This window comes from Eimeria acervulina, genomic scaffold, assembly GCF_000499425.1.
Source record: "Eimeria acervulina Houghton genomic scaffold, Eah_scaff410, whole genome shotgun sequence".
Taxonomy (NCBI): Eukaryota; Apicomplexa; class Conoidasida; order Eucoccidiorida; family Eimeriidae; genus Eimeria; species Eimeria acervulina.
Genome location: NW_013549824.1, coordinates 9,808 through 22,902, shown reverse-complemented (window position 1 = coordinate 22,902; position 13,095 = coordinate 9,808). Strand labels below are relative to the sequence as shown.

The window sequence follows — 13,095 nt, the reverse complement described above, 5'->3', positions numbered from 1 at the left end:
TGCGGTGAAACCTCTGGGCTTGGAATCCCCCAAAAGATGGCGGCGATTTCCGTGTAAATGTCGCGACCCCCATTTTTGATGAAATCCACCAAATACCCACTGCCGCAGTAGTGAGCCTGCAATGCAAACCCTAAACCCTAAACCCTAAACCCTAAACCCTCGTTGTCCTAAGCCATCGTTTTCCAGAACACTCGAAACCCTTAACACTCGTAACCTTAAATACTCGTAAACCTAAACCCTAAACCCTAAACCCTAACCCGTAAGCCCTAAAACATAAACACTAAAAGACAAAACAAATATTGAACAATACACCCTATACCCTACCCTAAACTCTGAACCCTAAAACCCTAAACAATAAACCCTAAACCCTTAGCCTTGAGCCGTGGAGCTCCAAAGACAGACAGCGAAGAGCAACACCCACGAGCAATACTATCTTGTAACAAAACCCTAAGCCCTAAACCCCAAACCCTAAACCCTGACCCCTGTACGGACCAGCACCCTCATTTCGATTTGTGCGAAGTCAGCAGATATAAGGATTTGTTTGTCTTGCAGAGAGGGTTTAAATGCCTCCCTGCAGTTTAGGAGAAGCTGCGTATCTTCATTTGAGCTGTCTGTACACCTCAGTGGTATTGAAACCTCTTTGGGTATTGTCTGCATGTTGCAGTTAGAAGAAGACAAACGCCCCGTCACTGTGCGCGTCTGGTTCCAGCGACAATACACCCTAAACACAACATTAAACCCTAAACCCTAAACCCTAAACCCTAACCACTACACTATACCCCATACAAACTTAACCCTAAACAATAAACCCTAAACACTCACATTATACCCCTACACCCTAGGGGATATATAACGCCTCTTCAGCTTCTCATTTAAAAGCAGGCCCCACAGCTTTTAAGGTTAATAACATCCACACCAGGGTTTAGGGTTTAGGGTTTAGGGTTTACCGAGGGAGTTCTGCTTGCTGAGGAGGTTGAGCAGACTTCCATGGGGTTCTAAACCCTAAACCCCCTCCTTCTTTCTTCTTTTCACAAACCCTGGGGGGCCCCCCAGGGGCCCCCGGGGGCACGCAAAAGGAAACGAGGCCCTCAGCAACAACCGTCTCTGAACTCGGCAAAATCTGAAGAGATACACAAACCCTAAACCCTAAACCCGAAACCCTAGCCCTAAACCCTAGCCCAAAACCATCAATTATTAGTCGGCGCTCTAATGCACTCTGTCACGGCAGTGGGGAGAGGGAATTGGGGGTAGGGTTTAGGGTTTACGGTTTGAGATCCAGGGTTTAAGTTCAAAGGGTTTAGGGTTTAGGGTTTAGGGTTTACGGGGGTTAAGGGGGAGATATATGTGCTGTACAGCTTCAATATTTGGCCAATTATTAGTCGGCGCTCTAATGCACTCTGTCACGGCAGTGGGGAGAGGGAATTGGGGGTAGGGTTTAGGGTTTACGGTTTGAGATCCAGGGTTTAAGTTCAAAGGGTTTAGGGTTTAGGGTTTACGGGGGTTAAGGGGGAGATATATGTGCTGTACAGCTTCAATATTTGGCGGTGGCGTTGGAGCAGAGGCACCACAGGATGGCAGTCCTTGAGGCTCTGCAACCACAAACCCTAAACCCTAAACCCTAAACCCTAATCCCTAATCCCTAATCCCTAAACCCTCGATATACCGCAGTCGTTACGTGTTCACTCTTAAGGGTTTGAGGGTTTAGGGTTTACCTGCAGCGCAGCCTCATCGGTGCTGAGCTTCCGACTTTTGTCTTCCTCAACACCCCCTACTAAACCCTCCAGGGGGGCCCCCTGGGGGCCCCCCTGAGGGGCCCTAAGGCGAAGACGGTTATAAAGAATATCTGCAACTTGTTGAGGGGAAGAAGGAGAAAAAGAAAAACCAACAGCAGCGCAGCACGCTGCTGACAGACCCTCTAATTCAGCCTGCAGCATCCATGCAAAAACCCTAAACCCTAAACCCTAAACCCTAGATATTATATATTTTTCAAACCTCTAGAGCCAAAAGCAAAGGGAGTACATCGCAAATGATACACGAGAAACAGGAAACCTAAAGACTAAACCCGAAACCCTAAACCCTAAACACTTCATAATCCTAAACCCTAAACCCTAAACCGTACCTGCAATTTGTCTTTGTGTGGGTTGAGGACGGCTTCGTCGCAGGCAACGCCTGTCGCCTCCATCAGGGATAACAGCAGAGCCACCGGTACCTCCTGCTCCACTAGAACCCTATATACAAACCCTAAACCCTAAACCCTAAACCCTAAATCCTAAATCCTAAATCCAAAACCGCCCACCCAGCAAACAGGAGAGAGCGCCTCTTTAGGATCTCAGGACCAACTAGGGTTTAGGGTTTGACTAGGGTTTCGGGTTTGACTAGCGTCAGTGTAGGGGTTGATTAGGGTTTAGGGTTTAGGGTTTAGGTACTTGCATAAGCCCTGAGAGAGGATGTAGGGCGCCAGAACACTCCCAATGTTTGCTGTTGTGCAATTTGCATTGAGCGAATTCAACCAAATAAAACTGCTGCCCTCAGAAACCCCCAAATCCGAACTCGCCATCGAACCCTAAACGCAAACCCTAAACCCTAAACCCTAAACCCTAAACCCTAAAGCCTAAAGCGTGGGCTTTGAGGTTTGCGTGCATCGCCGGGATTCGCCTGCTGGACGATTGGCACCGCATGCAGCTTCCTCACAGCTCAACGCAGACTGCAAACCCTAAACCCTAAACCCTAAACCCTAGGACGTACAAACGGCTGCGGCAGGTTCAGCTTCGCTGCTGCAGCGTTCAGTGCTGCAGCAGCAGCAGATATGTCGGGGTTGTCGGGGGCCCAAAGCCAAGTCATCAGCGAGACATCAAGAAAGCACGCGGGGTGAAGAGCTGCAAACCTCAAACCCTAAACCCTAAACCCTAAACCCTAAACCCTGAGCTGCGGGTGCCAAAGGCTAGGCGACACCTCTAGTGCGAGGGAAAGAACCGAAAGAAACAGCAAGAAGCGCTATAGGCTGCCAAGGGTTTAGGGTTTAGAATTTAGGGTTTAGGGTTTAGGGTTTCTAGGGTTACGTATTTCGGCTTTGTGTGCAATAAGGGGTCTGAGGGCCTCCTGAGCGCTCCACAGCAGCAGACAACCCCCAGGCTGGGGAAGCGCTATAGGCTGCCAAGGGTTTAGGGTTTAGAATTTAGGGTTTAGGGTTTAGGGTTTCTAGGGTTACGTATTTCGGCTTTGTGTGCAATAAGGGGTCTGAGGGCCTCCTGAGCGCTCCACAGCAGCAGACAACCCCCAGGCTGGGGGCCCCTCCTCCCTTCCAGCAGCAAATCCTCTAAGAAATCCCAAACTGCAGCAGCATTTACCCCCTCCTGCTGCTGCTGCTGCTGCTGCTGCAGCTGCAGCAGATGCTGCACCGCGAATTCTGCTAGGGGGATTACGAAGTGCTGCCAGTTTATAGGGGGGCCCCTTGCGAGGTGATGGAGGGCCCCCAAAGCTTCCTTCAGGGGCCTCTCTTCAGGGCCGCCCCCGCTGCTGCTGCTGCTGCTGCTGCTGCTGCTGGTTTGGGTTGAGTTTGCGCTGCACCCGCTGCTGAGTAGGACAGCAACAGGAGAAGGAAATCTCCTTCTAAAAGAGTTATTGCTGTTGTACCGACTTAGATGCAATTTGTTGCTGCTTAACGAAGAAATGCTTCCGTCCTCCAGCAAAGTCGAACAAACCCAAACCCTGTACTCATCAACACCATCAGGGGCCCCACAGCAACCCTCTGGGGGCCCCCCTAAACCCTCAAGGGGCCCCCCTAAACCCTCGGGGGCCCCCAGTAGAGGCGATGCAGCAGGATTTGCTGCTTCGCCGCTCTCGGCGCCCAAAGACAAATCGCGAAAATTAGCAGAGACAAAACTCGAAAAAGAATTCAAAGTGCCCAGGAAATGAACCTCCTGCAGAACATAAGCAAACCCTAAACCCTAAACCCTAAACCCTAAAAGGGAATAAGAGAGCCCTACCTCTAAACCCTAACCCTTAACTTGCGTTCTCAGATCCTTGACCCTAAACCCTAAACAATAAACCCTCCTAACTGTGTAAGCTACTTGCCAGAACCTTAATTCTAAACCCTAAACCCTAAACCCTAAACCCTAATTGGTGAGTTACCGGTTTTTGGAGCCAGCTGCTGCACAATGAGTCCCATGCAGCGACAGGATTAAAGACGAGGGTTTGTTTGTTTCTTTTTCTTCGTTTTGTTGTTTCATCTCCTTGCTTATTATTTGGTGTTGTCTTCTTCTGCCTTGTCTCTTTACCTCCTTTCTTCGCCGTCTTCTTCCCCCCTCGACCGTCAACAGGGGGGCCCCCCAATGGGGGCCCCCCTTCTCCCTCAGGATCAGCACCCTGGGGGGCCCCCTCAGTTGTATCAGAGGCGAAGGAGGGGCCCCCTGGGGGGCCCCTCCCAGGGGGGCCCTTCCCAGGGGGGCCCCCTAAGGGACCCCTTCCGTGGGGGCCCTCTGCTGGGGGGCCCCCTGGGGGGCCCCCCGATATGTCTGAAAGGGGCCCCTCCTCTGATGGTGGTTCAGAAGGACTGTCAATGAATTCAGGAGATGAGGGGCCCCCAGGAGAAGAGAAAGAACTTGTAAGAGAAGCAGCAGGGCTGCAGAGGGTACTGGGGGGGGGGGCCCCATCTGAAGCACAGACAGGGGCCCCCACATCGCTAGATATGAAGGGGGCCCCCCCTTGAGCCTCCCTTATATTAGTCATCATATACTCGTCTTCATCTAACCGGGAGATTGACGTACACCCCATCAATGATTCGTCCTCGTACTCCTGCTGCTGCTGCTGCTGTTGCTGCTGTTGCTGCTGTTGTTGCTGCTGCTGATGCTGTTGCTGCAACTGCTGCTGCTGTTGATGTTGTTGCGCCTGTGGTGATTGCCCTTGCTGCTGCTCTTGTGACTCCTCGTGCTGCTGCTGCGGCTGCTGCTTCATTTGCTGCTGCTGCTGTTGCTGCCTGCAGGGTATTAGGTACGAGCGGATGTCGGACTGCACAGGTTGGGGGCCCCCCCCTTCTTTGGGGGCCCCCCGGGGGCCCCTCGTCTTTGCTAGACGGCGCAGCCGCTGCAGCTGCTCCTCTAAGGGCAAATCACCAGGGTCCGCATGCTGCTCCTGCTGCTGCTGCCGCATCTGCTGCTGCTGTTGCTGCAGCTGCTGCAGAGGCAAAGGGCCCTGAGGAGTAAGGGGGTGGCCCCCAACAGAATTAGAGGGGCCCCCATAGCTGATCCAAGGAGAGGAAGCCCAGGGGGCGCCGCCGCTTGCATCGGTTGCTGCTGCTGCTTCGCCTGCTGCTGCTGCTGCTGCTGCTGCTGCCTCTGCTGCTTCTGCTGCTTCTTCTGCTGCTGCAGGAAAGAAACCATCTTCAGTCAGAGGAGAGGAGGAAGCACCGTCAGGGGCCTCAGTAGACAGCAAATTAAACAAAAACCTCTCAATAGCCTCGCTGTACGCACCTCACAAACCCTAAACCCTAAACCCTAAACCCTAAACCCCAAAACCCTACACCCTACACCCACAACCCTAAACCCTAAACCCTGAGCCCAGAATCCTAGGACCTCAATATTGAGCACTAAACCATGAGCGGCAAACCCTGCATCGTATCCAACCCCCCTAAACCCTAAACCCTAATCCCTAAACCCTAAACCCTAAACATCAGCTCTAAACACTCTCTGCACGCTTACGTTTCACTGACAGGCGCTGCCGGCGGAGGCGGCGGCGGCTTTGCGAATTCGAAGGCAACCAAACGCCTGCGAGGGGCCTCTACATTATAAAACCTCGAGGGCCCCCTGGGGGGCCCCCCGGGGGCCCCCCAGGGGCTCGCCGAAGTTGGTGAGGGGCCCCCCTGCATCTGAAGACAATAAAGACTTCTGCTGCAACAAAACCTCAGTTCACAATCTACAACCTAAGGTTTAGGGTTTAGGGTTTAGGGTTTAGGGTTTAGGGTGTAGGGTGTGGTAGGGTTTAGGGGGGCGTCGTGTCCTGGGGGCCCCGGAGATCCAACAGTGGCGGGGGGCCCCCAGAAATCTGAAGCTTCGGTATAAGGAAAAGAAATACAAATAAAAACAAAAATAAATAACAAATAAACGAATGTAAAACCGCATTAAATATATTTAACGATGGGGGCCCCGGCAGGCTGGGGGCCCCCATTACGGCTGCAGGCTTAGGGGCCCCCCTTCAGTTTTGAGATATTACTGCGCTGCAGGAGGTCTGCTTTCTGATTGTTTTATTGTCTATTTGCATAAATTAAAAATAAAGAATAAATTAAAGCAATAAAAGAAGAAAATAAAGTGCAATTAATACCCCTTTAAACCCTCATCGTCCTTAGAGCGCTCTGCTCTACACCACAAACTGGAGGCAGCAGAGCCCCTAAATTTCTGTTGTTTTTCTTTTTTTTCTGTATTTTATTCTTAAATTATATTTATTTTATCTCCTAAGCCCCGTCCCTCGTCTGTGCGCACCATAACAAACTAAGGAAGGGGCCCCTCCCCCTCATGTTCTTCTTCGCCTCCACCAAACAAGAGGACCCCCAAGGGCCCCCCCAAACGAACTTAAGGGGGCCCCAGGGGCCTCAACAGGGGCCCTACCAGGGGCCCCTTTCATCCAGGGGTTCATCGAGGGCCCCCCAAGGGGGCCCCCAAAGCCACGCTTTAGGGGCCCCAATGGCTGCGCAGTGGTCTGCTCAACGCTCAGTCAATTCGACGCTTGGGGGCCCTTCGGGGGCCCCTGAAGATGTATATAGCAGAAACTCGCGAGGATGGCTAGGGGCCCCCCAGAGCTCAGTGGGGGCCCCCCAGGGGGCCCCCCTGCGGCCCAGTGGTGCTGCTGGGTTTAGGGGGCCCTCTGAGGGTCCTTCGCACTCGTGGAACTCGTGGAGAACACCGCAGCAGCAGCAGCAGCAGCAGCAACAGCAGCAGCAGTACTTGCAGTGGCCGCATTACGGGCAGCAGCAGCAGTACATGCAGCAGGAGCTGGTGCTGGAGGCGCCGCAGCAGCAGCAGCAGCAGCAGCACCCGGATGCTGAGATAGAGCAGCTGCAGCAGCAATGCAGATCTTCTTTAGTCGCTTCGCTGCGAATTGTTGGAGAGACCAACGAAACCTCACAACACACAGCCATGCAGCTCGCGGCTCAGTCAGGTAAACCCTAAACCCTAAACCCTAAACCCTAAACCCTAAACCCTAAGGCCTTGGCCTCGCTTTCTGGGTGCAGAGTCATGCAGTCTTTTGTGTAGATCTTCAACTACTCCTAAACCCTAAACCCTAAACACCAGACACTAAACCCTGCAGCGCGCGCCCAACCCTCAAACCCTAAACCCTAAACCCTAAACCCTTATTGTTTTCAGAGCAACTGGAGCGCATAGCCAATACGACGGAGGCAATTGGAGAGAATTTGCAGACGTCTAAATATCTGCTAAAGGGACTCAAGAGCTGGTGGGGGTCTGTGGCGCAGCTGTTCACCCAACCAAGCAGCAGCAGCAGCAGCAGCAGCAAACGCCAGCAGCAGCAGAAGCAGCAGCAGCAGCAGCAGCAGCAGCAGCAGGAGCCTCTGGGTATATATTATATGCATTGCTGTTGTTTGTTTGCTGCTGCTGGGTGTCTGTACAGCTGGGAGAGCTCGAAGGACGCGCAGCAGCAATTAATAAGGAGCTGCAGCAGCAAAATGCAGCACTAGAGTATATTGCTGAAGGCGTGCACACAAATAACGAAGAGATGAGCAGACAGCACAAACAAATCAAACAAATCTTAAAAAGGTAATTTCATTATATATATAGATATATATATTATATATATATTATATATATTATATATATATTATATATATTATATAGATATATGTATATTATATAGATATATGTATATTATATAGAGATATATTATATAGATATATGTATATTATATAGATATATATTATATATATGTATATATATGTATATATATGTATATGTATATATTTATATATATATTAAGGATTCAAAAGGTATTTTAAGTAGAACTAATAAAACTAATAAACCTAATGCATATTATAAATAAAACAAATAAAACAAACAAAACAAGTGTATTAAAATAACAAAGGGCTTGAAATATTACAAAGATATGAAAATAGAGTTAAAATGAAGGCAAACATAAAGAAGATTAAAATAGAGTAAATTAAAACAAATAACAACAAATAATAACAAATAATAACAAAGAAAACAAACGAAGAAGACCAAAATAAATAACACAAATTAAACAAACACAGAAAAATTAGACGCATAAAACGGAAAGGCAAATATAGAAAAATAAAACAAATAAAACAAAACAAACAATCTAATAAAGCAAACGTAAACAAATAGAACAAATAAAACAAGAGAAGTAAAACAACACAAGCAAAACAAAAGAAAGTCAAGGAGAGAAGAGACAGAAAGAGATAGAGCCCAGGCATTGGAGACAGAGAAAAAGAAAGAGAAATTAAATTTAATTTAAAGATAGAGAAACGCACACAAACAGCGACAGAAAGACAACGAGGATGAAGTAAAAATAAATATAGAGACAGAGACAGAGAGCGGCACAAACACAGAGGCATGCAAAGAAAAAGAGACAATTAAAACAAATAAAACAAAGACAAACACATCTCGCTGTGCTGCTGCTGCTGCTGCATCATTAGCGTGTGTCTCTCTTTAGCTGCTTTTGCTTGCTGTGTGTTTCGTCTCTTCGTTTCTTTCGCTGCCTCGTTGCTGTCTGCAGCACTGGTTTGCCTGTTGGGCTGTAGAGACAGCTCAGCACGCAGAGTATTATTTCTGTCTTTTGTCTCCACAGGTAGCGACTTGAATCGAGGCCAGGAGTTCTATTTAGGGTTTAGGCCGACATGCTGCTTCTCCCCAAACCCTAAACCCTAAACCCTAGTTTTTTTCCTTTCGAACGAGGCTCTCAGTGCGTTGAAGCCTCCAAGGAGAACTTAAAACTTGTTTGAGTTGTTAATCCGTCTTTGCAAAGATCAAGACGCACGAGGGTTTAGGGTTTTGAGGGTTTAGGATTTTAAGGGTTTAGGGTTTTTTAGGGGCATTGCATAGGCCCGGCCTAAACCCTAAACCCTGGTTTGCGGCCCTTTTGGTACGGGGTGTGAGGGTTTAGGGTTTGAGGTGCATCGGGTGTTTTAAAACCCTAATAAACCCTCAGCCTTAAACCCTCAAGAAGCTGCATCCAGCGCATGCGGTGCGTTCGCTTTGCGTTGTTAGTCTGAACGGGTGAATCTTTGTGGAGATCCAAATAATATTTTAAAACCTTTAAACAAACTCTGAAGGCCTAAGTTCTTGCTTGCGCTTTCTGCTTAAGATTTAGGGTTTAGGGTTTAGGGTTTAGGGTTTGGGGTTGTTTTGATAGCTTTTTTCTAAGAGGTAGTGGGCAAGGTACTGTACGGGGGCTGGGGGCCGTTCCTCGCAGAGGGCGGCCAAGGCGGGTAGGAGGGCCGGGACGATTTCTTTTTCTAAATATTCCCTTACGCTCATCGTCAATGCAGAGGAAGGCAAAGGAGGCTGCAGCAAATTCGTCTCTTGCAGCAGCTCCTCTCCGCCCACACCATCTCCAAACGTTGCTGCAGCAGTAGGAGCAGCAGACACCTGCGACGGCCCTTCTTCTAAAGGTGCATCAGCAGGGACCCCCGCGCTGCCTATCGAACTCTTTCGCGTACTGTACCGTCGAGGGGAAGAAGTCCCTGCCTGTAAGAGAGTGGCGTCGCGCTCTCCTGCTGCTACTGTGCTTTCTCTCTTGTGAGAAGAACCCTCAGCTGGGGCCGAATCGGGGGGCAGGCTGCTCTGGCTCATCCTCGATTCAGAGCGAAAATATATCAGCTAGTGCCGCAGCTCAGGCGTCTTTCTTCTCTTTGGAAGGAGTTTGGAGGCAAAACAACTTGCAAACAAAGCCAAGATACCAAACACCGGGTCTGCTGCTGCTCCTCTTCCTCCTCCTCCTGCCGTAGCCACAACTGCTGCAACCAATAGCAGCTCTACTGCCAATTTATTGTTGCAATTTAGACACCTCGAGGTAGTTCAAGTGGTGGAAGTGGGAGGAGCACAGCGACAAGTCAACGGCACAGAGGTTCGTTTCGTTTCGTTTCGGGTAGTTTCGAGGTAAACGTTGCTAAAAACGATCAGTCGCAAATAAAAGTTAATTCAAATGCATTTATTTCCGTTGCAAATTCTGCAGGAATACCGCGGCGCCTTTCTGGTGACGGTTCTAGCGACGGGCAAACGGGCAAAGGTCACTTATTCTGAATTGAGACCTCCCTTGCCATTGCTTCTTTTCAAAGTTTCTGAGAAATGCAAATCTCTTCATGAGAAAAAACTCCAAACAATCATAGGAAAAGGGAAACACTTTGGGTTTAAAGTGCCCTTTTGTGGGGCGACGGACAGAAAGTGGAAACTCCGCTGAAATCGGCAATCTCGGAGGCAGGTGGAGCCCCAAGAGAAATGCATTAATATTAATTATTATTTTAGTATGCTTCACGCATCAATATTTAAAGTTGAATAAATGTAAACTCCTTAGCGATATTTCAACATTCGTTGAAAAAGATTTGCGGAAAATGTGCAGAAAAAATAAAAATGACGGCGAATTGCCGACCTTCATTCGTCGCAGTCGTTCAGGTGTCTGTACACCCCGCACACCGTTGGTTGCCCTCGATACCATTTTCTGGTGGATTTTACCCTAATTTTAAAGCTTTTCTATGAAATATGGGTGGAACTACCTTTTAGTTCACTGCAACAACTTTTATAGTGTCGTTTCTCACTGAATTTCCTTCGCTGTTCCGCTTCGGCATTGCCGCATGATTTTGCCTTGCAAACGGAGCCGATTCGCATCCGCTTGCAAAACGGAAATGAAATTTCTGAAAGTTAAGAATTAACCATTAATTCCAAGTAGAACGTTTGGCCTCCCTTGTAGATCCTAAACCCTAAATGCTAAACCCTAAACCCTTCGAACAAGCCATGAGTTGACTGGCTTAATCACACAAATTTAATCTGTATTTACCTCATTTGGCCGCATTATCACCCATTGCGCAGACAGGAGCACAAAACCCCTTTTGATTTCCACAGGGTATTCCCCAGGAAAACAAAAGATAAGGGAGTTGCTGTCTTAGATCCGCAGGGGCTTCGTGCACGGCCTCCTCCTTAAACCCTAAATCCTAAGGGCCTGTTGGTTACGGGGCTGTGGAGTTCACTTTGGTAATATGCCGAAGTTGTGAGCTAGGAATACACCGGAAATATGCGATCGCTGCCGATACACCCCAAACCCTAAACCCTAAAATGAAATTCGTTTCCCCTCAGAAGCGAAGCGTGTGAGCTTCAGATTGGCCAGAATACACCCCGCTGCTCTTGCTGCTGCTGCTGCTTCTGTTAGTGCTGTTGCTGCTGTTGCTGCTGCTGCACTGGCTGTTGCGGCTAATGCAGCTGGTGCTTCGGCATTACCAGCAGCAGCATGCTGCTGCATGCTGCTGCTTCTGGGAAATCGCTGCCGTATTTTTCGCCCCTACTCTTGCTGTTCCTCTTGCCCCCACCCCTGCTGCTGCTGCTGCTGCTGCTGTTGCTGCTGCTGCTGCTGCTGCTGAGGCGGTTCAGGTATTTCGTCCCACATGCGCTGTACCTCCGCGTTGGGTTTAAATGTCATTCCTTCGCTCCACCGGTCTAAGAATTGGCCCTCTGCAGGGTGAAGTGCTGCTGCTGCTTCCAGCAGCTGCTGCATTGTTTTTAGCTGCGCACTCGAAAGACGCTTCGTCTCAGCTGAAGCAAAACCAGCAGCAGCAGCAGCAGCAGCAGCAGCAGACGTAGCAGAGGCAGCAGCAACAACAGCACGAACAACAACACATCACTCAACGGGTAAGCATACGAAACCTACAAACCCTAAACCCTAAACCCTAGACAGGAAATGCAGAAGCGTAGGAACTGCGACTGAAGAATTAAGGATTAAGGGTGTTGGGTTCACTGGCTTGTGGTTAGGGTTTAGGGTTTAGGGTTTAGGGTTTATTACTGCCGAAAGAAATTCCACTCTGCAGCCATTCGCAAAAGTCTTCGATTTCTTCGGTGGTGTGCAGTGCATTCTGCACGCAAAAACCCACAAACCCTAAACCCTAGTCCCCAATCCCTAAACCCTAGTCCCAAACCCTAAACCCCAGTCCCCAAACCCTAAACCCTAAACCCTAAACCCTACGTTTGCGAGAGCCCCTAGGTCTGCGTCGGGGTCTTGAAATGCCTTGGCGACGATGCCAACGAAATTCGCCTTCCCCGCGGCGTCCAGCCGCAGTCGAGCCGTGCACCTGCCCACCCACAAACCCTAAACCCTAAACCCTAAACCCTAAACCCTAAACCCTAAACCCTCAACCCTCAACCCGAGGGCGTGAGAAGGAGCCTAATGAAGAGCGTCAGAAGCAGTGTCTACGGTGCTGTATGAACCGCATGGAAGCGGATTTTCAGGCATAGGGTTTCGCACTGATAAACCAGGGTTTAGGGTTTAGGGTTTAGGGTATAGGGTTTAGGGTTTGCCTTTGTCTAAGGACACGCAGGGCCGTGGCGGCGAGGGTTTTCGGAGGGTTTGCATTGAGGGCCTCTCTAATTTTTTCATTTAGGAAGAAGACAAAGTGTTCGTCTAAACCCCTCAAGAAAGACAGACGATCCAGCAACTCATCCAGGTGCTGAGGCTTCCCCAGCTGCACCACAAACCCTAAACCCTAAACCCTAAACCCTAGTAGAGTGGGAACTCGCTTGTTTGGGCGCTGCAGGGGATGCTCTGTCAGCCGTTTGTGCGGAGCGTGTTGCATTTCATTGCTTATCACTTAGGGTTTAGGGTTTAGGGTTTGGGGTTCACCAGCATAAGGCCGAGGAGCCTTTCTGTCTTCTGTGCAGCAACACGACGCCGCAAGTAGCGGGCATGCTGCAGCAGCTGGAGCTCCAGGCGATTGATTTGCTGCAGCGTAGCAGCAGCAGACCGCGAAGCCTCTTCTTCTTGCTGCTGCTGCTGCAGTTGTTGTTGCTGCTGCTGCTGTTCTGCTGCTGCTGCTGCTGCTGCTGCAGCACCATATCCCATCCCCCCCAACGCGGCGCGCGAAGCCCCTCTACC

General features: G+C 49.7%; 3 protein-coding genes across 3 annotated transcripts in view; all 3 read right to left on the bottom strand.

The window, feature by feature from the left end:
• EAH_00037260 (DNA polymerase I, putative) overlaps positions 1–5,863 on the bottom strand; it is a gene marked incomplete at both ends in the record, with an annotated part of 7,500 nt that extends 1,637 nt beyond the window's left edge. Inside the window, 11 exons of the mRNA XM_013395539.1 lie at positions 12–116; positions 499–721; positions 948–1,120; positions 1,497–1,589; positions 1,713–1,925; positions 2,120–2,228; positions 2,427–2,563; positions 2,746–2,876; positions 3,209–3,920; positions 4,132–5,458; positions 5,697–5,863. Of these exons, the coding sequence (XP_013250993.1) occupies positions 12–116; positions 499–721; positions 948–1,120; positions 1,497–1,589; positions 1,713–1,925; positions 2,120–2,228; positions 2,427–2,563; positions 2,746–2,876; positions 3,209–3,920; positions 4,132–5,458; positions 5,697–5,863 (3,390 nt within the window). The remainder of the gene's footprint in view (positions 1–11; positions 117–498; positions 722–947; positions 1,121–1,496; positions 1,590–1,712; positions 1,926–2,119; positions 2,229–2,426; positions 2,564–2,745; positions 2,877–3,208; positions 3,921–4,131; positions 5,459–5,696) is intronic.
• Positions 5,864–9,347: 3,484 nt separating this feature from the next.
• On the bottom strand, positions 9,348–9,812 carry EAH_00037250 (hypothetical protein, conserved; the record flags this gene model as incomplete). The annotated part of the gene is made up of 1 exon (XM_013395538.1): positions 9,348–9,812. The coding sequence occupies one exon, from the start codon at positions 9,810–9,812 to the stop codon at positions 9,348–9,350; it is 465 nt and encodes a 154-aa protein (XP_013250992.1).
• Positions 9,813–11,511: 1,699 nt separating this feature from the next.
• EAH_00037240 (hypothetical protein, conserved) overlaps positions 11,512–13,095 on the bottom strand; it is a gene marked incomplete at both ends in the record, with an annotated part of 3,356 nt that continues 1,772 nt past the window's right edge. Inside the window, 5 exons of the mRNA XM_013395537.1 lie at positions 11,512–11,762; positions 12,010–12,079; positions 12,190–12,295; positions 12,645–12,685; positions 12,844–13,088. Coding sequence (XP_013250991.1) covers positions 11,512–11,762; positions 12,010–12,079; positions 12,190–12,295; positions 12,645–12,685; positions 12,844–13,088 — 713 coding nt within the window. The remainder of the gene's footprint in view (positions 11,763–12,009; positions 12,080–12,189; positions 12,296–12,644; positions 12,686–12,843; positions 13,089–13,095) is intronic.